Source organism: Pelecanus crispus, chromosome Z (assembly GCF_030463565.1).
Source record: "Pelecanus crispus isolate bPelCri1 chromosome Z, bPelCri1.pri, whole genome shotgun sequence".
Lineage (NCBI taxonomy): Eukaryota > Metazoa > Chordata > Aves > Pelecaniformes > Pelecanidae > Pelecanus > Pelecanus crispus.
The window spans coordinates 28,539,194-28,559,974 of record NC_134676.1 but is presented as its reverse complement, the minus strand read 5'-3'; the positions used below and the strand labels follow the sequence as shown (position 1 = coordinate 28,559,974).

The 20,781-nt window shown below is 38.8% G+C and overlaps 1 protein-coding gene across 2 annotated transcripts; it reads left to right on the top strand.

Moving 5' to 3' along the window:
• Nucleotides 1-1,821: 1,821 nt before the first annotated feature.
• Nucleotides 1,822-20,489, top strand: HMGCR (3-hydroxy-3-methylglutaryl-CoA reductase). Of its 2 annotated transcripts, XM_075726629.1 has the most exons (20): nucleotides 1,822-1,901; nucleotides 4,677-4,872; nucleotides 5,227-5,338; nucleotides 5,882-5,969; nucleotides 6,062-6,146; nucleotides 7,719-7,824; nucleotides 9,170-9,276; nucleotides 9,700-9,816; nucleotides 10,327-10,478; nucleotides 11,333-11,577; nucleotides 11,717-11,889; nucleotides 12,356-12,550; nucleotides 13,154-13,312; nucleotides 13,455-13,612; nucleotides 14,691-14,796; nucleotides 15,758-15,928; nucleotides 18,030-18,170; nucleotides 18,278-18,436; nucleotides 18,741-18,895; nucleotides 19,046-20,489. In XM_075726629.1, the coding sequence occupies exons 2-20, from the start codon at nucleotides 4,708-4,710 to the stop codon at nucleotides 19,098-19,100; spliced, it is 2,649 nt and encodes an 882-aa protein (XP_075582744.1). In that variant the 5' UTR covers nucleotides 1,822-1,901; nucleotides 4,677-4,707; the 3' UTR covers nucleotides 19,101-20,489. The 2 variants fall into 2 exon arrangements, with proteins under 2 accessions (XP_075582744.1, XP_075582743.1); XM_075726628.1 differs by lacking the exons at nucleotides 1,822-1,901; nucleotides 13,154-13,312.
• Nucleotides 20,490-20,781: the final 292 nt, after the last annotated feature.

Genomic DNA, 20,781 nt, shown 5'->3' with positions numbered 1-20,781 from the left:
ATCAATTACACATAATTGTTGCAACTGTGTACAAATTGCTATTTTGCTTTGACTTAGTCATTCCCATATACAATTACAGCAATTGCTGTGCATGTTATTGAATGACTCCAGAAATCTCGTAATACTTTACTCTCTTCAGGCAATAAAGGTGAGATACTCAAGAAAATGTGGGCGTTAAGAAAGAAGCTGGCAGGGAAGATGGATACACAGGAGTAAGTTATTAGGATTTATAAGCATCGCATTGAAGATGACAATGAAAAGTGTATTTACATGTTAAAAGGCTGAGCTGGCGTAAATAATTTTGTCATTGACAACAACTACTTTGGGTGGAGTTCTTAGGAAGTCTTTTCATCAGCGTACCCTGTTTTGAGAATCACATTAAAGCTTTAGAGCACCGTACCATGTGGAGCTGCTAGAAGTTTTTCTAACTGAAATGGACAATGTTAAGAAAGTTTTGGAGTAGCCGGAGCGTAGATCACCCACAGCAAAATCCTTGCAGATTACATTTTGTTGCATTTAAACACGTTAACCTGCAAGCTCAGACCCAGAAACGCAAAATGGCCATGCAAAACCGGAGCGGTGTCTTGTAACCGAGAACAGCGTGTCGCACCCGACCCGGTGCCCGAAGAGAGTAAGGAGCCTCCCGTGCTCCTGCTATTTTTTGCTCGCTCGAATTTTCCTCTTTGGCCGAAAGCCACAAGTACAAATATATTGCATTTTTTCCCCGGAGTGGGGGGGTGGGGGAGGGGGGCAGCACTGCATTCCGCAGCCGGGAGAGCTCTGGGTTGTTACCCCGTTTCTGAACGCCTCGGCAGAGCGCGCCCAGGCAGCGGGTGGGGAGCGGCGGGGGCCGCCCGGGGCGGCACAGCCCGCCGGCAGAGGGGGGGGCAGCCGGCAGCGCGCGACCGGCCGGGCCGGGCCGGCCCGCCCCAGGCAGCGCGGGGCGGGGGGCGTGGCGCTCGGCGCAGGCGGCGCGGCGGGCCGGTCGGGCCATCAACATATGTAGATGAGCCGCGTCCTGCCGCCCAATCAGGCAATACGGAGAGGGCAGCGCGATGGCCCATTGGCGGGCGGCCCATGGCGAGATGGCGTGTTCCCCGCTCCTGATCGAGTCTGGGGCTGTGCGGCGTTCGCTGGGCGGTTGCCCCGGCGACGCGGAGAGTGACGCGCCGCGGGCTGGGCGTGCCGGGCCCTCGCCATTGGCTGCGCGATCGGGCGATGGCGGCGGCTGGCGCGTCGCGCCCCCGGTGTCCTTGCTCGGCGAGGAGCGGCCGGCGCAGTCGGCAGCGCGGCGGGAAGGAGGAGGGTGTCGCCTGCCTGCGGCGGGGCAGCGCCGGGGCGGTGAGCGGGGGCCGGCGGGGCAGGGGAGGGCAGGAGGGCCGCGTTTCGGTCAGGCGCGGTGCGGGCAGCCCCGCCGTTGCGACACGGGGCCGCCGTTGCGACACGGGGCCTCCGTGGCCGGGGAAGGGCCGCGGCGCGGGGCTGCGAGCGGCTCCTCGGAGATCGGCCGGATAACGGCGGCGCGGGGGAGGGCGCCGCCGCCGCCGTCGCTGCCCCTGGGGAGCGGCGGCCGCCCCGCGTCCCGGCCCGCCTTACCCCCGCCGTGGGCGGCGGAGGTCAGAGCCGCTGTCGCGGTGCCTCCTGGGCGCCGCAGGGCGCGTCCCCGCGGGCTGGGCCGCCGGAGGCCGCCCGCCCCACCTGCCGTGCGCGGCGCCCCGTCACGGCCCTCCCCGCGGCGGCTCCCGGCGGGGGGTGGGGGGGCGGGGCGGGGCGGCCGAGGCTGCGCCGCGGGGCTGCGGGGGCTGCGGCCCTGGGCCCCCGGAGGCCGGCTTCCCTTTCCGAGGGCAAAAAACGCTTCCTGACGGTGTGACAGGGCCTGGGTGGCGTCATGTGCTGTTCAGGTGAGCTCCGCACAGGTTTTCGCTCGGCTGATTTTGCCACTCGCTTCCTAAGTAATACCGTAGCTCCTGCTGAGTCAGCCGGCAAGAGATGGGGAGTTTGTGCCGATCTAATAATGGATGGTGTTGCAGATGACTGCTCTGAGGTTAACGAGAGCTGTGTGACAAACCGTAGGTATAAGCGAATAGTCGTACAGTTACGTGGCAGATTAACACTCTAAAGCATTGCACACAACCAGTCTAGTTTGCTTTTTACGCTCTGAGCTTTTGAAGGGGTTGCACTTGGTTTTTGTGTGTATTTTGTTTTGATTCCCAGAACGGATTGCTTTACTTTATATAGTCTCCTGGAAATTTTTGATTGGCAAACAGGAAGTGGATAGGATTTATAAAGCATCCCTTCTGAACAAATTTAACAAAACTATATTAATGATAAACTTTAGCTTTATATTTAACATGTCTTGCTAATTTCAAGCTGTGAGTCAGTGTCGCTATACAAATATTATAAACAATTAGAAATACGAGCTGATCATCTGCATTGAAATTTTTTTCGCAGGACTCAGTAATGCAGAATCAGTGTATGAAATCTTCATCAGTATTTTCTAGAAATGTCAACCGCATAGCAAAAAACCCCATGCACTTCAGGCAGGTTAAATAAACACGAAGGCTTTAAAGAATCCTTTTAGGTTAGGAGTTACTGCCTCTCAACCCCAAGATCAGCAGTGAGGCATCCTGTATTTCATAGCAGCAGTTAATGATAAAACATTGTGTAACAATCTAATCTAATAATTGTCTATGATTCTATGAATAATAGATATTATGGGTAATTATTTTCATAATCAAATTAATGCATTTTGCCCTAATTGATTTATGTGAAGCCATTTTACACTTACTACTTTTGCTTAGAAATGTGGAAAAATAGTATCTGAGGAAAGATTTTGAAATCTTTCTAGCTCTACTAACAATTTGTTAATTGCCTAGATAGTAATTCCAACTGTCAGAATTTAGCAGTTGCATTACTAGTTTTAGGACTGGTAGGACTCTGTATACTCATGTAGTAAGTACTAATTCTGATTTTCCTGAAACACTGTGGTATTCAAAAGTATTTTTATTTTCATAGGACATTGCTGTGCCTCTTCTATTTTTTGCATTGTTTCAAAATCTACAAAACAGTATGTAAATTATATTACACAGGGAAAAACAAAGGATAATGTTGACTTTAAAGGGAGTGTTTTGTTGCAGGTTTTTGGGCTTTTGGTGGGTTTTTTGTTTTGTTTTTTTTTTTTTAGAAAAAAAGCTTTTTGTCAGGAAATGAAATAATTGTTCATAAGGAAGGCAGTCCTCCCGATGATTTTCCCCATTTGGTTCCATGAGCCACAAAAATCCTGCCACACCTTCACTGTGGAAGGGTAAAGAAAAGTAGATTGGTGCTGTTGGTGCTCATATGATCGAAGTTGGCACTGGTAGGAAACCAAGATGATTCTGGTATCTTCAGGAACACTAAGCAGTTTGATTGGCCCTGTCTTTTATTTTCTGCATTGAATGACAGCTTCATTTCTGATATCCAAGCAGAAGAAATAATACTAGAAAGGCTGTCTTCCCACAAGCCTGATAGATGGATTGTTACTTTCAAGGCAACATGAAGGGCTTTTTTTCCCCCCACTTCAAAGTGACAATGTGTAGAGCCCTCAGTCCTCTATGGAAGTCTTTACAGTGCTAGGTTTATACATGTAAATACTGAATTATAGATTGTCTCTGTTAGGCTACTATTTAAGCATCTTTTGAAGTTTATGATATAGTTACACAGTTAACATTCATCACAGAGTTTTATAAGCTGTTGATTTTATGCAATGAGAAAAGCAAAGTCACAGTACCAACATATTTAAGAGAGAATTTTATGGCATTTTTTTTCCTATGCTGTAAAACATAAGTAAACATCCTTGATGAACTTGTCTAAAGGTACGACACAGAGCAAATAGACTAGGGTGCGTTTTTTGTAACTGAAGGATATACAGAACATCCATGTTCTCAGTTGCGTGGAAGAGAGGTGTAAGAGTTTCTGTCGAATGTTTGTTACCTGTTGAAAGCAAAGGGGATGATGAAATGCATCAGTAACCTGGGAATTAGTTACGGGTACAAGAGAACAATGTCACAGAATACTGTATGTGAGAAGGACTCATGCTTGAGATGAAGAAAGAACTGTTTTGAATGTGATTAACTTGAATCACTGAAGAATATTGATCAGAAAGTAGAGAGAATACACAGTCAGAGGAACGTCGCAATTCCTGCTGTTGAAGTTGAGCATTACCAACAATGGTTGGTAATGCTCAATAGTTGGTAATTTATATAGTTTAAATAAAGTTAATATTTTTGATAGGAAGGGTGAGTAGAAAGAAGTGGCAGAATTCCGTGAGTGCTTACATAGGTGGTAAAAACAAGAAGTTGGAGTCAAAGTGGTATCAAAGTTGTGTGACAGGAAGATACTAAGAAATGTGAGAGTGGTGGAGAGTTACTAGTAAGACCTTGAAGAAACAAGGGAGATGTGTATTAAAAAAAAAAAAAAAAGGAAGATTGAGAAGGCAGGAGCCTTATATTTCAGAAGATTAGAAATAAATGTGTTTTACATGGGAAGTTGAAAGGTAAAGATTAGTTTCCTTACACAACTGTTACTTAACTGGTTTGGGTTTTTTTTTCTGAGGGATGACTTGCAGAAGTTTATAGAGCTCTGTCTTTTTTCCCTGAATCTCGTACTTGCTTATATGAAATATTCTTTTGTTGCAGGTTTGCTAAGTGTAGAAAAACAATCTTGAAAATGTTGTCCAGACTCTTTCGAATGCATGGGCTTTTTGTAGCCTCTCATCCATGGGAAGTCATTGTGGGTACAGTGACTCTCACCATCTGTATGATGTCCATGAAGATGTTCACTGGGAATGATAAGATCTGTGGCTGGAATTACGAGTGCCCCAAACTTGAAGAAGTAAGGATTTAAATTCATGTTATAGTACTTACTGTTAATCAGTAGACCCAGGGTTTTCTGTAGAATAAGATCAGGTTGTGTGATGTATTAGGAGGAAAGTAGCTATGCAGAAACTTCTTTATTGCCTTCATTTCCCGTTGTGGATTTTAAAGCTGTATGCAAGCAGTAATGTGCTACAGAAGGTCTTCATTAGACCTAACTTTCAGTTGCACAGTATCTAGTGAACAAGGATTTTATAGTAATATTTGTTTGCAATATTTTAATTTTTTAAGACAGACTAGCAGTGATACCTATTTTATTCTAAAAATACTGTTATAAGTACTATTATACTAAATTGTTTTGTATTTCAAACAGGATGTTCTGAGCAGTGACATCATCATCCTGACAATCACGCGCTGTATAGCAATCCTTTATATATATTTCCAGTTTCAGAACCTAAGGCAGCTTGGGTCAAAATACATCTTAGGTACTGTACCTGATTTTTGTCTTTGCTGTATGCATTGTAATTGGGGTTTTTTTAATACAAATTGGTAATAAATACTAGAATTTTAATACTTATGTACAGAACAGGGTTATTTTAATTATTTGCTGGATTGCAGAATAAATGTTCTGCATAGATGAAAGTGCATTTTTTAAGAGAGATTGTGTGGGATTATATAAACACTGGAAATGTAATTCTTGAGGTAATTGTTTATAGTGTGAAACACTTAAAAATATAGAGCTATTTAAACCAGTTTTCATTTTTGCTGATAATGAGAAGATTTATGGCTCTTATTTTTTAGAGTTTTACTTTGAGTGCAGTACAAATTTTACATTTAAATATCTGTATAAAAATAGCATCTACTTCAGTTTGTATCTCAATTGCTGCTAATGTACTCTGAGAGATTAGAATTGTCATTTGTTTGCTTCAGGATTGATCTAAGGTATCATTTTTCTTTTTTCTTTTTTTTTCCCTCCCAATATATGTAAAACTAGAATTTCAAAAATATATTTTTTTTTTTTTTTTAAGGTATTGCTGGCCTCTTCACAATCTTCTCAAGTTTTGTTTTTAGTACAGTAGTAATTCACTTCTTGGATAAAGAACTGACAGGTTTAAAGTAAGTAATGAATTGTTATTCTGGATTTTCTGCTTGAATTTTTTTTCCTGTACAATAAACCTTGAATTTTAACATATGCCTCTTTCTTTCAGTGAAGCCTTACCATTCTTCCTGCTTCTCATTGATCTGTCAAGAGCAAGTGCATTAGCCAAATTTGCGCTCAGTTCCAACTCACAGGTCAGGGGGTTTGGGGTTTTTTGTTTGTTTGTTTGGTGTTTTGTTTTGTTTGCAATGGAGCTTTTGAATTGAATGTTCAAAGATTAACATTATCCCATGTCAAGGGGGTTTGAACTAGGTGATCTTTAAGGTCCCTTCCAAGACAAACCATTCTATGATTCTGTGAATAATCCAGGTGGAGAGACATACGGGTGAATAATGTATTGGTGATATATAAAAAGGATCAGATTTTATCCAGATTCTATGTTGTCTTCAATCTACATCAGTGTTCAAGTGAATAACACCGTAAAATTAGTGTGCATAATCATGTGAGCTAAGTATGAGTACTTTATAGGTTCATAACTTTAAACTAGCAATGGTTATGGCACTGTTGAGGAGGCTAGAGCTCCTAGACCAAAGTCTTCCCTAGAACAGTTATTGACAGAAAAAAGTTAATTTCTAGGTCTCAGGAACAGTGTATAAAGAGACATCTAATGTTACAAGGCTGATACTGGAAAAGCATATTTCTAGACAAAATCTTAGCAGAACAAACGTAGCATATGTGTAGACAGAAACATTCATGGTCTAATGCAATTAACACAGCACAACAGGAAGGACTGACAGGATATCTTGCTTGTCATGCATTGTAGTGTTTTTTTTCTGCTATTCTAAGTTCTGAAGTAAAAGTATATTAGTGAAATTAATTTATACCTACAAAATACTGCACATGGTAATTAAGCATACTAATGGTGACAAAATACTGTATATTGTATTTTAGTATATTGTAGAGTATATTGCACATTTTCTATATATGCAATATTATTATAGTGTTGTATATTATTTTATAATAATTGTGAGTACAGAATTTTTTGTTCATTTTCAAGAGAGTATTTCACAAACAGGTTTTCCCTACAGCTGCCAAGGTCACGGGTTCAATCCCTGCTCACTGCAGGGGGGTTGGGCTAGATGATCTCTCAAGGTCCCTTCCAACCCAAAGCATTCTATGATTCTATGATTCTCTCCTCCTCCCCCCAAAACGACCACCACCACCAAAACAGCAGCAGACTCTCTAGAGTTCGCCATGCCTGGCTTCTGGGTGAAATCCCTTTGCCCCAGGGGAAAGTTTTAGTGTCTTTTATGTCCTCTTTCCTGTCACCTGAGTCTAGAGAGTTTAATAAAATAATAAAAGTTAGGGCACAGATATGTGGTTGCAAGAACTTCTGAAATGCCATGACGTAAGTGGCTTCTAATTTATGTCTTAAACTGTAGAAGTCCTGTTCTTCTGAATGTACTGTAGTTAAAGTCTGTGCCCATCAGTGTTGTAGGAGCTTAGAATACCGATGAGCCAAAGGTAGAGAAATTAGTCAAAATTAAATAATTGTGTGTAAATAAAGACTGTCAAGGTATAGTAAGTTATGGGAAATAAAGCAATTAAAGAATTTATTATCTCATAATAGTTCATTTTCAATAGTTTCATAAGGCCTTATCACCACAATACTACTCAATTTACTAATCATGTACTAATCATGTTACGTGTACTCCCTTAATTTGATTTTTGTTTTTATGTTAATGTACAGAAATCTTTCTTTTTAGGATGAAGTAAGAGAAAATATTTCACGTGGAATGGCAATTTTAGGCCCTACGTTTACACTGGATGCACTTGTGGAGTGTCTTGTGATCGGTGTTGGTACTATGTCAGGTGCGCAATACAGTCAAAGGGTCTAAATCTTTCCAGTTAAAAAAGACTATCTGAAAGATGTTGGGATGTTGAGAGTTCCAAATAGAGGTGTTACTGATGAGAGTGGAGTGACTTAATCTATTTACCTACCTTCCTAATTAGCCTATATTGCTAGTTTCCTGCAGATATGAATAATATGTATATGTTGAAGAGAAGTTTGAAGTACAGATAGCAGCTTTCTTGAGCATTGTGCAGTAGGAATGGACTTCTGTGCAGCTGCTTTTATAAAACTAAGACCTTCTATGATTCCCATCATTCCTGTTAACATCTTAAAGTAGCTGCTAACTCTTTTCTTGGGCATTCTTAAAAATGAGTTCATATTCTTGCAAAAAATGAGTATTTCTAAAAATTACTCCAGGTGAGGAAAGTTAATCTAGTTCAATTAAAAATAACCGATCTTTTACTGTTTGGTTTTTTTCCTCCCCACCCCATCTTTTGATCTTCATCAGTTCTGTGTACAGTAGCAGTTGTCTTTCCTTAAGACAACAGCTGAATGTAAAAAGCAAAGGATTTTCATATGTAGTTAACTGATTTCTTTGTAAAATAAATTTATGTTCCATAGTTAGGAGTAAAGTGGGGTTTTGTCAGCATGTTTGTTTTTGTCTGTTGGTTTTTATGTGCAGGTTTTTTTTTTAAACTATCTTGCATACCTTAAAGGCATCTTTCAAAGCACCTGCTTTTCAAATTGTGTTGGACCTTTTCAGGATATTGTGTATTGATAAGCTGTTTTTCTGTTTACATCTAGGAAAAAAACCCTCATTTTGGTGTAGTGTATTGTTGATTTTTTTTTTTTTAATGATTTATACTGTTAGTTCTTTCATTTTTACTAAGGCAGTTCTGTAATGCATGTGCAACATGGCTAATTGACTTTTTCTGGATACCAGGCTTGTGAAAGAGTAGGTGGGGCATATACTGTTTCTTATTGCCTGAACACTTAATTGGCCATCTGTTAGAAGGGATTTCAATACATAACGTTGTCTAATTGTTCTTTGCTTAAATAAGTGAGGAGTTACAAGCTTTCAGGGTGAAGCTTTAGAATCTCTGTGAACTGTAATTATTGGTATTTATTTAGAATTACACTTACGAGTTTTCTGTAAATACCATACCATAAATACATACTGTGCTTAGAATAAGCTGACAGACAATGACTAGGGCTTAGCGTGCTTGTTTTTCATTAATCTAGACAGTTCTCTCTATAATCTGCAGTCTCAGTTTAATGGTTTCTTTCTTAGTTCTGCAACACTTCAAGTACATAGAAAGTCCATTGCATATTCAAATGTAAAAAAATGTTCCTTTTTTTATGTAGGTGTACGACAACTTGAAATTATGTGCTGCTTTGGCTGTATGTCTGTTCTTGCCAACTACTTTGTCTTCATGACCTTCTTTCCAGCTTGTGTGTCCTTGGTATTAGAGGTAAGACTAACTTCAAGACAACATCAAGCTTAGTATTCAAACCCTGTGCTTCTAGTAGGCTATACATTTCTTCACAGAGTTAAACACCAGCATGCTTGTCTTCCTTTCAAAGCGAACAGAGGAAATGTGCAAAAAAAGTTACGTTGGCTCAGCTGATAACAGTAATTTGTTAATGTCACTGTAAATGAGTCATACTCAATAGTATGAGTTCTGATCTAAAGCAGAGTAAACAAATTATATTGTAAATTATTGGCTATCCAGGGTTTTTCGCTATTTAACATAGGCTAAACAGGAGATTGTAGGCTAACTCTTTTGTTGGTAGTTTCTTAATGATCAAATAAAAATACAATGTTGAAGCTCACTTATTGGTTCTTCTAATATGTACTAAATAGGACCTATTTTTAAATTTTGTTATTTTTGCAGCTTTCTCGAGAGAGTCGTGAAGGGCGCCCTATATGGCAGCTTAGCCATTTTGCTCGTGTTCTGGAAGAAGAAGAAAATAAACCAAATCCTGTGACACAGAGGGTCAAAATGATTATGGTTTGTGGCTCTTTTTCACCTGTGGTTATGCAATCAGTAAGGTGTCCTGATGCAATGAATCAAGCTTTTGTTTTCTATAGACTTGTATTCTGCATCCCATTAGTCTAGTTTGCTGTGGTAATTTTTCATAACATCCCCTGTATCTACACCTAAAGTCTTCCTGCGTATGTATTTTCTGTGCCAAACACTTAGGGCTTTTTCATGTGTACTAATTCCCTCCCTCTTACCCCTACAGTACCCTCAGCTTCCTTTGCTTATTATTTGAGCAAGAGGAAGGATGGGGTGGGACAGTTTCAAAGCTATGAGTGTTATAGAAGGCCAAAAAGGGTGTTGATGAGAGGTGTGAAAAATCAGCCTTTAGCTTTAGACTCTTGAGGTATGGAAAACAAAAAAACCCCAACAACCAAAAAAAAAAAAAAGAAAATGTTTAATCTTAGTAGTTAGATATGGTTAGATACCTAGTTACAGTTGAAAAATTAATATTTCTTTTGTTTTGTGTTTTTAATACAGTCACTGGGCTTGGTTCTTGTTCATGCCCACAGTCGTTGGATAGCAGAACCAGCTGCTCAGAACAGTACTGTGGAAAATTCACTGGGATTGGATGAGAGTGCACCAAAGAGAATTGAACCTAATGTTTCATTATGGCAGTTCTACCTTTCTCGGTAGGCGACCTCGCAGAAGAGAAGTGTGTTTCCTTGATTAAGGTGTATTCTCCAGTGCTGCCAAGCTATGGTCCTAGGGTAAAACACTTGTAAACTTGCAGATCTGACCACTGTAGGATTTCCTGGAATCAGAGATGGCATTTTGTGAGAAATATTTCAATATTATGTTGTTTGTCTAGTCTCCTTGAAGTAATCAAGAACATGATCAGGAGCCAGCTGTCCTGTATGCATCAAAACACTGTTTTTTCCCATTAGCACTGACACCTTTCAGAGCACACTGGAAAATAAATTTTCTGACTGCACTACAGTAATCATTTATGCAGAGCTTCTGAGAATTCACACGCAAGTGCAAAAGCCATGTCCCTATTGCTCACCTTGAGCTCAACTGAAGTTAGTGGCACCTGTGGTTCCATATTCTGTATACTCAGAACTGTCTGTTTCAGGCTTTTTCCCCCCTCTTAGCAGTTCAGCTTGCATCATAGTAGTCATTATTGGTAGAGGATGATAATTGAAACTTTCTACTTTATCATTGGGAGATAGGTGTTAAATCAGTTTAGTGTAGCTGTTGGTGAATATTTTACAGTCATACCAGGAATGCTTTTTAGCTAAGATTTAGTAACTATTTAATGACATCTGAAAATTCTTATGTTGTTAATAATACAAAGAATTATTTCTCTACCCTAACCTAGCATACTTTAATGTCCTGGTAGAAAATGTCTTTTGACTGGAATTTCTGTAACTGTATAAGTTATGATGAAACTATTACCCTTTTTAAAGCAAAGGGATGTCAGAATGCTGTTATAAGCCACGAATTGCATATACCGTGTGTTTACTTTTTGATTTGTCTGTTTTAGAATGGCCAGTATGGATATTGAACAAGTGATCACTCTTGGATTAGCCCTTCTCCTTGCTGTCAAATATATTTTCTTTGAGCAAGCAGAGACTGAATCCACCCTCTCACTGAAGAATCCCATAACATCTCCAGTGATGGCCCAGAAAAAGGTCCCTCAGAATTGTTGCAGGAAGCAATCTGGACTTCTGAAAAACAATCAGAAATCTAACACAGTAGAAGAAGCTTTAGTTGCCAAAGATGGAAATGGTAATTTTTAGCATTTTAAAATCTGAACCTATTCCTGAATATTTGGAACGAACAGTGAAATCTGTGTTAGCGTGTTGTATTTGGAATCAAAACTTCAGAATTTAGTAAACCAGAGCTCATTTTAATTGTCTTTATGCAGCCGAAGTCATAAAGCCTGTATTAGCAGAGTCATCAACCAAGGCTGCATTTGTAGTTGGCAGTTGCAACCCTGTGGAAACTTCTTCATTTCTTAATGAAAAGGAGGAAGAAATTGAGTTACCTAAAGAACCACGTTCTATTGAGGAATGTGTTTGTATACTTGGAAATGCAGAGGTATGTTAAAATAACTTGTTTTGGTTTTTTAGCCTCTACTGCGACATCTGCTTTAAGAATTATTACAGTAATTTTCCAGCTTTTAAATGATCCTGTTGATTGCAATTCAGAAAATTACATGGCTTTAGTAACTTGGGTGGGGGGTCACAACTAAAACAAACCCCTTTCTTCAATCACTTCTCTTCCAGTCAGTCAGGACAGGGGGGAGGGAGGAGCAGCTTCATCATTCCTGACATACCAAGTCATTGAAGCTTTGTCGTGTATGCATGTAGGTGGGAGTCTGAGTAAAAAGGTTTTGATCATATCCTGGCCTGCTATAGAACCTGCCATTGGCAGTTGGTTCCTTTAGAGGTACTCTGGTAATGTCAAAGTAAAGTTGTTAGTTTTTTCATTTGGAAACATTTAAAAGGATTTTTTTTCACCAAGAGAATCTGTACTTTCTCTCCCCACCCTTTTACATTGCCAGAAAGGAGCAAAATTTCTTACTGATGCTGAGGTTATCAGCTTAGTTAATGCTAAGCATATTCCTGCATACAAACTGGAAACCCTGATGGAAACTCAGGAGCGAGGTGTGTCCATTCGCAGACAGATGTTATCTAAGAAACTCCCCGAACCTTCATCTTTGCAATATCTTCCTTATAGGAATTATAATTATTCTTTGGTAAGTAAAAGGCAGACAAGCAAAACTCCCTGTAAAACCATTTTCCAAATATATCAGAGATATGCTCCAGGTGATGTATATGAATGAACAATGAGCTTGGTCAAAACTGATGTAGAAGGAAAAAAAAAAAGGCAAACATAAGGCACTACTTTTTATTGGGTTTGATGTTTTTAGACCTAGGGAGGTGGGTAAGTTTTGTAGCTTACCCAAAAAATACTTCCTACCAAAGTATGCAGCTGCCTTATCTCAGAAATTTAGAATTCTACTAATACTGAGCCTGAGTTCAGCTGAATGATAATATTACCTTGAGCTCAAGTTAAAATGGAAGTTTATTTAAAATTAATTTAACAGTATTAGGTTTTTTTAATAGTGTTTAAGACTTAATAAGATCCAATATGTCTGCCAAATACTAGACTTGAACAGTATTAGCTGTTGATAGCTGTAGCTGTTAACTTTTTGAAGTCAGGAATTGGTTGCTTTATGGGTAGGGTTGTGGGTTTTTTGCTAAGATACCTTGTGGTAGTCAGAGGCATAGTAGGTAACATGCTGTACCATACCACTGTAGTGTAGCCTTAATGATACCTTTTGTATTATTTTTGTAAGGTTATGGGAGCTTGCTGTGAAAACGTCATTGGATATATGCCTATTCCTGTAGGCGTAGCAGGACCGCTGTTTTTGGATAACAAAGAGTTTCAGGTGCCAATGGCAACAACAGAAGGATGTCTTGTAGCGAGCACAAACAGAGGATGTAGAGCAATATGTGTAAGTATTGTTTGACTAGCTTGAAAAACATTCTATATTATAAAACATATTTGGGGTGATAATAAGGCATGGTTTTGATTTCCTAAACACTAAAATTCACTTTAGTAATCTTGCTTTGTTTCCCTTCTGCTTTGATGTTTAGCTTGGTGGAGGAGCAAGTAGCCGCATTCTGGCAGATGGGATGACTCGAGGACCTGTTGTAAGGCTGCCCACTGCTTGCCAAGCTGCTGAAGTGAAAGTTTGGCTTGAAAGCCCTGAAGGCTTTAAAATAATGAAGGAAGCTTTTGACAGCACAAGTAGGTTAGTACAATGGCTATTCCAGCCTTATTTCCTGCCATAAGACTTCTGTGGATGGTAGAAAGCTCCTAATTGGTTTTTTTTTTTTTATTGATGTACTGCAATACAGGAAATTACATTTTCATTTTGGCTGTGCCATGTAGTGTGAATCTAAGAGAACAAAAGTCATTCTGGCTATGTACCAAGGCTAGTAATAAACATTTTCCAATGAAAAGTGGTAAACACTGCATCTTAGCAACAAATACATTCACACTGCATAATACTTAATACATTATTTATTTTATCTAAGCATTTAAAAATAAATACAAAAGCTTATTTGGATTTGTAGTAGTTACTGTGCAAAGAGTAATTCGAAGTTTGGAATCTAGCCTTTCAGATGATATGACTAATGTTAATAATTAATTTGTGAGGTTCCAGAGAATACAGGATAAACTAATGCTATAACTGAAACACTAAAAACTGTAGAACAGTATTAAGAATAACTCTATTTCAAGCCCTGGAGTTTTTTCTAAGGCTTATGATTACCTGCTTTCTTTAGGAAGATTCCGAGAGAGATTTCCTTATCAGTTTTGTTTCTTACCAATCTTACAAGTGTCAGCCAAGGACATACATGTTTTTCAGCCAGAATCAACCCATGCTGTTGTTTAAATGCAGTAATTCCAGAGGGTTTTTTGACTTGTGCAGCTTGCACTGTTGTGAAAGATAGCATGGGTTTTGCTTTGCTGTAAAACTGACATAAGAATTTCCACAGGCCTCATTTTTAGTTTATCCCTGGTAGTCAGATGTTTTAAGGAATACAAATGAATTTAATTTATGTTAGCACTTCAGGATATTTTATTTCATTAAGTCCAGGGATAGAAAACACAAAAAGGCAGTGAACACTTTTAAAGTGAACATTTTTGAAGTATTTACTCGAGAGAAATATGTGCATGGTAGCTGAAGGTATTTTCCTGCACTGAGGGAGGAGGAACACAGTGTAGTTAACAGTGCTGTCTGCAATGATTTAGTGTCATTTTGCCACTTAAAACTAATTTAATCTTTTCCCTTGAGGATTGTAAGTAATAGTTAAATTTTCTTGCAGGTTTGCCCGCCTACAAAAACTTCTCATCAGTTTGGCTGGTCGTAACCTTTATATCCGTTTTCAGTCTGGAACAGGGGATGCAATGGGAATGAATATGATTTCCAAAGTAAGGACCAGTCCCGTTAAGTCTTTTTAAAAAACGCGTATTTCTTTTAAAAATAAATAAATTATAGCCTACCAATCTGTGACTACGTGGCATGTGAAGACAGAAAGATAAGACATAGCACTGTTTGCAGTGCTATAAAACAATAAAAGTGTTTGACCTTGTCAAGTGTAAACAAGAATAGGATGAGAATGATGAAAGAAAAAAGTAACATTGTATTTTAATTTTTTTAATTACTATTATTTAAAGAAACTGTTGTTGATAATATGGAAGTTAAGCTGGTTGCTCTGTTGCTTTGGGCCAAAGATTTTATCCAGCAGTAATTAATCTGTTACTGTGTTTATCACTTCCTTGTAAAGAAAATATTAGGAATCTGGTGAATGGCAGCAGAGGGGTGTTCTCTAGTTTTGTGTGGTTGATTTTGTTTTTATGCAGACATGTGGAAGAACCTGAGATGTGACCCATAGACTGGAGAGATGCCTTGCGCTGTTTGAGATTAACACTGATTGCCTATTCTATAGAAAATTTAAGTCTATCAGAACCATTATATAAGTGGGTCTGGTCATAGACGGATACTAAATATAGCAGACCTTTTGTCTGATTTCCTAGTGTAGAGAAGCTCTTTGCACTACCTCCAAAATGGATTAATTTCTTACCTGTAGTGTTTGACTTGGTTCATGTTGTATCTTCAGTATGGTAAGCATATGCCCATTCACCTAGAATGTATCCAGAGAGTCCATATGTACTGAGAAGAACCAGTTATTCCCCATATAATTCCCAAAGTGGTTAGAAAAAGGATAGTGATAATTGGGGTGGGTTTTTTTTCCTGTTTCAGGTTCCTTCCTGAAATTACGTTCTCTTCCTCAGCTGGAACTGATGATCTGATTAGACTTAATCAAATCTTGCTGTTCCACTGTCCTTGAGTAGCTTGTTTCACAACCGTGATTATATACTCTTCTAACAGGGTACTGAAAAAGCACTGGCAAGGTTGAATGAAGAGTTTCCTGATCTCCAGGTTATAGCTATTAGCGGTAACTATTGTACAGACAAAAAACCTGCTGCTATAAACTGGATAGAAGGAAGAGGGAAGTCTGTAGTCTGTGAAGCAGTCATTCCAGCCAAGGTTGTTCGAGAAGTAAGTGTCTGCTTTCTTTTACTCGTTTATAAAAATGCATACATTTTACAAAACTGATACCTATCTTACATCATAAATATTAACTGTAAGTTGTTTTTTCCAGGTAAGGATAATTCCTACATGTGTTTTCAGATACTGCTGTAGGATAAGCCATTTTTCCTGACACAGTAGATACTTTTTCCTTTCATCATCTCTTCTGAAATAACGTGCATATATTTAATGATGCATATCTAGTTGAAGGCATTAGGACTTTCACTTTCTACCTTTGAAAAATTATGCCACAGTTTGACAGATTTTTACGCATGGGGTTTTGCCTGTCATTAAACCCAGTCATTTTGGTCATTTCACTCATTTGTTGTCTCGCACAAACCTGACGTTCTCTTCAAAGTTTATATGCCTCCTACTACAATAAAAACAGATAATCAGGTGCTTCATTTAATTCTAAAGCTGCCTTAGTGTCTTGCATGATGAAAGGTAACCTTTATAACCAGTGCCAGCCCCTGGCGAACTTGTCCTATGTCTTAAGAGCTGTCTGAGATTCTCTTCCACCTGAGCGCAGAAGACTGGCTACGTGTGTCAGACCAAATCCATTTCCTGTTACCTGGTCGCCAGCACCGGCCATGAGAGACAATACCCAGGGAGGAGTTTACTACACCATACTCAGCATACTTTTCCATCAGCTTGTTCAGGATTTTCTGAATTGCTGCTTATGTATTTGATGGATTTTTGTTTGTTTGTTTGTTTTCCCCCAGTAATTTGTCCAGTCCCTTTTGAGAAACTATGTAAACTTCTAGCACTAGTATTCTGGGCAGAATTCCACAGTGCAGCTACACTGTGTGAGAACTACTTCCTTCTCGTTGATTCCATTTGATGATTTGTGCTGGAAGAGATACTTAAGACTTTTATCTTCACTCTACTGCCCAAGATTTTATAGCTGTAACATAGCCTTTCCACCTTCCCAACTACTCTGATTTTCAGACTGAAAAGTACTAGTTTCTCTATGAGGAATGAGTAAAAAGACTACTCCAGTATGTCTGTGAACATCCTTATATCTACATCTTTTTCAGTTCTCAAATTTCTAAAATTCTGGGTACAGAGTTGGACACAGTATTCAAAGTGTGTGTGCAGGCTGGATTTATACATTGACATAATTTAAGTCTTTTGGGTTTGCTTCCTAGTAGTTTCCTAATTTTCAAATTGTTTGCATTTTTACAGCTGATTCAGTGGCAATATCTAGTATAACCCCAAGATTTCATTCTGGACTAGTAATGGGGAGCCAGTCCTTTGGTAGTGGGCATGGATAGTTTTTAGGTAAATTGGGGATGTTTTTCCCCAGCCCTAAGCCATGTACATCACTACATTGACTTATGTTGAACTCCAATACGTAAACTTTGTATTTTTGTCAGTCTTGTAGACTTTGTGCAGATCTCTTCAGCAGTTGTTATTCCTGCTACACTGGAATGTCTTAAATTTTGCTCACAGCACTGTTTTTTTGTTCCCTTTGATCATTTTTATACTAAATTCAGTGTAAATCTCTTATCTGAAGGTTTCAAAATACAGTCAGTATAGTATAAACATGCCGTTTAATTTGATATTACTGTGCACAATGTTTATTTACCAATGTAGCACACTGGTTTGTGTTTTGACTCTTCAGTTTAGCACTGTATTCTTAATGCAGAGCAAAATTGGGGAGGGTTAGTGTCTGGATCAACTTGGGAGGAATGTTGTTGTCATGTCAAGATGAATTAATGGGATATTTCTGCCAAGCTGATTTTGTTTGTTTCATTCTGAAGATAAATGAGAACTTGAAACAGAGAAGGTAGCTGGTGAGCTTTTCTTAAAGGCCTGTGCAAGTCCAAACCTTTGACTTTTCCACTGTTACTTGACCCTTTGCACTGACTTTTTCCTATTGTTACTTGGACAATGCAGCCTGCATTTGAACGGGCTCCTTTTGAACAAAAATAAAACTAGGTGTCTAGGACAATGATTGAGTCAAATTCCATATGGCAGCAAACAAGGGGCGAGGGCTTTTTAACCATAAATAGAGTATTTCTACTCCTGCCTAAGGAATGGTGTAGTAAAAGTGTATCACTTTATCTAGGTATTGAAGACGACTACAGAAGATATAGTTGAAGTCAATATAAACAAAAATTTGGTGGGTTCTGCAATGGCTGGTAGCATAGGTGGCTACAATGCACATGCAGCAAACATTGTGACAGCTATCTACATTGCCTGTGGTCAGGTAGGTTTGTTTTACACCAATTCAGATTTTCTTTAGTTCAGTAATTCTTAACCAAACACTTAGTTGGGTGTTTCGGTTTTATTTTGTTTCTGCTTCCTGATCTGAAGGATGCTGCGCAGAATGTGGGCAGCTCTAATTGCATCACTTTAATGGAGCGAACTGGTTCCACCAATGAAGACCTGTACATCAGCTGCACAATGCCTTCTATAGAAATTGGAACCGTTGGTGGAGGCACCAACTTGCTCCCACAGCAGGCCTGTTTGCAGGTATGAGTCAGAAAGTTTAAAGCAACTTAGCTTCCTAAATCAAAGCTTGCTTTCATGTTGTGTATATTGTGTCTGAGTAGTGTTGTGGGAATGGGGTCTCTTGAAACTTGGTGGATTTGACATGAAAATTTTAGAATTAATGAATTGTTTTCAATTATCTAGTTTCTAAAGCTTAAGATGTTTAATATTAAAGAGACTTAAAGCTAGTTGATAGGATATAATTTGGAAAGACTTATTTTAATACTAAATTTAGCATATATTTACTTAGATTTCATAGCATAATATGGCCTGTTTTTCTCTCCAGATGTTAGGAGTTCAAGGTGCAAGCCAAGATAACCCTGGTGAAAATGCCCGTCAGCTTGCTAAAATTGTTTGTGCTACAGTGATGGCAGGGGAATTATCACTAATGGCAGCTCTTGCAGCTGGGCATCTAGTCAAAAGCCACATGATCCACAACAGGTGAGAAATGGAAAAATTCTTGTCTTTCTCTGCTGTTTTGCCCTTCTTCCAAGTACACAAGATTCAATAATAATTGCATGAATAACCACAACACGTATAGCGGTGTAACATTTTAACTATCTAATGTAGTTATCTTACTGTTTTTATTAGGTCAAAAATAAATCTACAAGATCTTCAAGAAACCTGCACTAAGAAGGTGGCTTGAATACTGAAACAGCTCTGAAATGAAGAATTATTCTAGCAACTGACCAGGTGCACAGGGGAAAAAAAAAATCTGAAGTTTAGAGTGAAGACCTTCAACTCAATGACGTCTGTGTAAGATAAACTGAGAGATCAAGGGACTTCTGTGAGACTACTTATGCCTTTGACATTCTTCAGCGGTTAGAGATGACTTCACGAAAGAAGTCCTATCAGATGTCTTGGGCATGGCTTTGGAACTTACTCTTACACATCATTTTCTAAAGGGTCAGTCTTATGTTTTTACAGGTTGAGATTATTTTGACTGATAAGCTCCTGGTAAACTACCAAGCTGAAAAGTGATGTAATGTACTTTGTACATTTTAAAAAAAAAAAAAAAAAAAAAAAAAAAAAAGTTGGTCTAAACTTGGCTTGAATGCATTGGTCCTTGCCATCTTTATTTTCTGGCTAGACAGGCATGTTTTTTAAAGTGATAGCAAGCCTAATCACTTTCTGTGAACTCCCAGTTTTATTTTTGTTCACATGTAAAACTTAGGTCTTAGGCTATGAGACAATTTTACTGAATTGTATTAGTTTTATAGAAACCTCATATATAGTACTTCATTTGCTTGCTGCTTCAGCTAAGCAGCATTCAGTGTTTTAACTCCACAATTTAGGTTATTCCTTTTCGGAAAACTTGTGACCTATAAAGTTCTGAGCTGTTAAATATAATCTGTACTGAAATAAGGAAAAACAGTGTGTTAACTGTTTTGTTATTTTGTTCAGGTAGAAAAAACAGATTTTGAAACTGGTAAGTCCAAAACCAGTTATGTGTCAGACAGGTTAGTAATTTACACAAACGCAGTTTCTCAAAGTGTTTTAGATAGTGCATTCAAACAACAGGAGTCAAGAACAATGTTTACACTTCTTTTAAAAGATGTCTTTTAAGGTACAGTGTGTTTGTATATTCCCAATTTTTTTTTTTAAGTGTTTGACACTTATTCCCCAGGGATAGGTGTGTATCCACTGCATAAGCTGAGATAAAATGAAGCCAGAAAATCACACTGTTCTTTAACACTTGGGTTTTTTTATGTTTTAATTCCGTTTAAACTTTCTTTTTGAGGGGGGAGTATTTATTTTAAGAAGAAATCTTATCCTTTTTTCAATGAAAAGTACTAATGAAGGGAATTCAGTGAAATGACATGTTAATGCAACAAGCAGTTTTTGTATTAAAATACTGTACTTGGACCAGTGAACCAGTCTCAGGTGTTCTTAATGTAATACAGAAAACCCAGGTGTATTCTGGTTTGATGCACCTTTGGGAATATTGCTAAATGCGTCGCCTTGCCTAGTTAATCACAGGAGGAGAATTGTTAATACACTTGATGGGGTTTGGTTTGGTTTGGGGGTTTTTTGTTTGGTTTTTTGGGGGGTGGGGTGGGGAATCAGTGGATTGGACTGGCTTTCTTGCAGGAATGCAGTGGCATTCTAAAGGGGTGACTAGCAGAAGTGCTCTTCTAATGTGCAAATTTGCTATAAATCCTGATGGGTTGTTTTGTAGTACATCAATACATTAATATCATCGAAATGAGCTCATAAAGCTAATGTGCAAGCATGAAGACATACTACATGCTGCATATGTTATGATAACATGTAAGTATCATGAATGTTTATCTTCCTGCAGTATTGTTGCTAGTATCTACCATTTT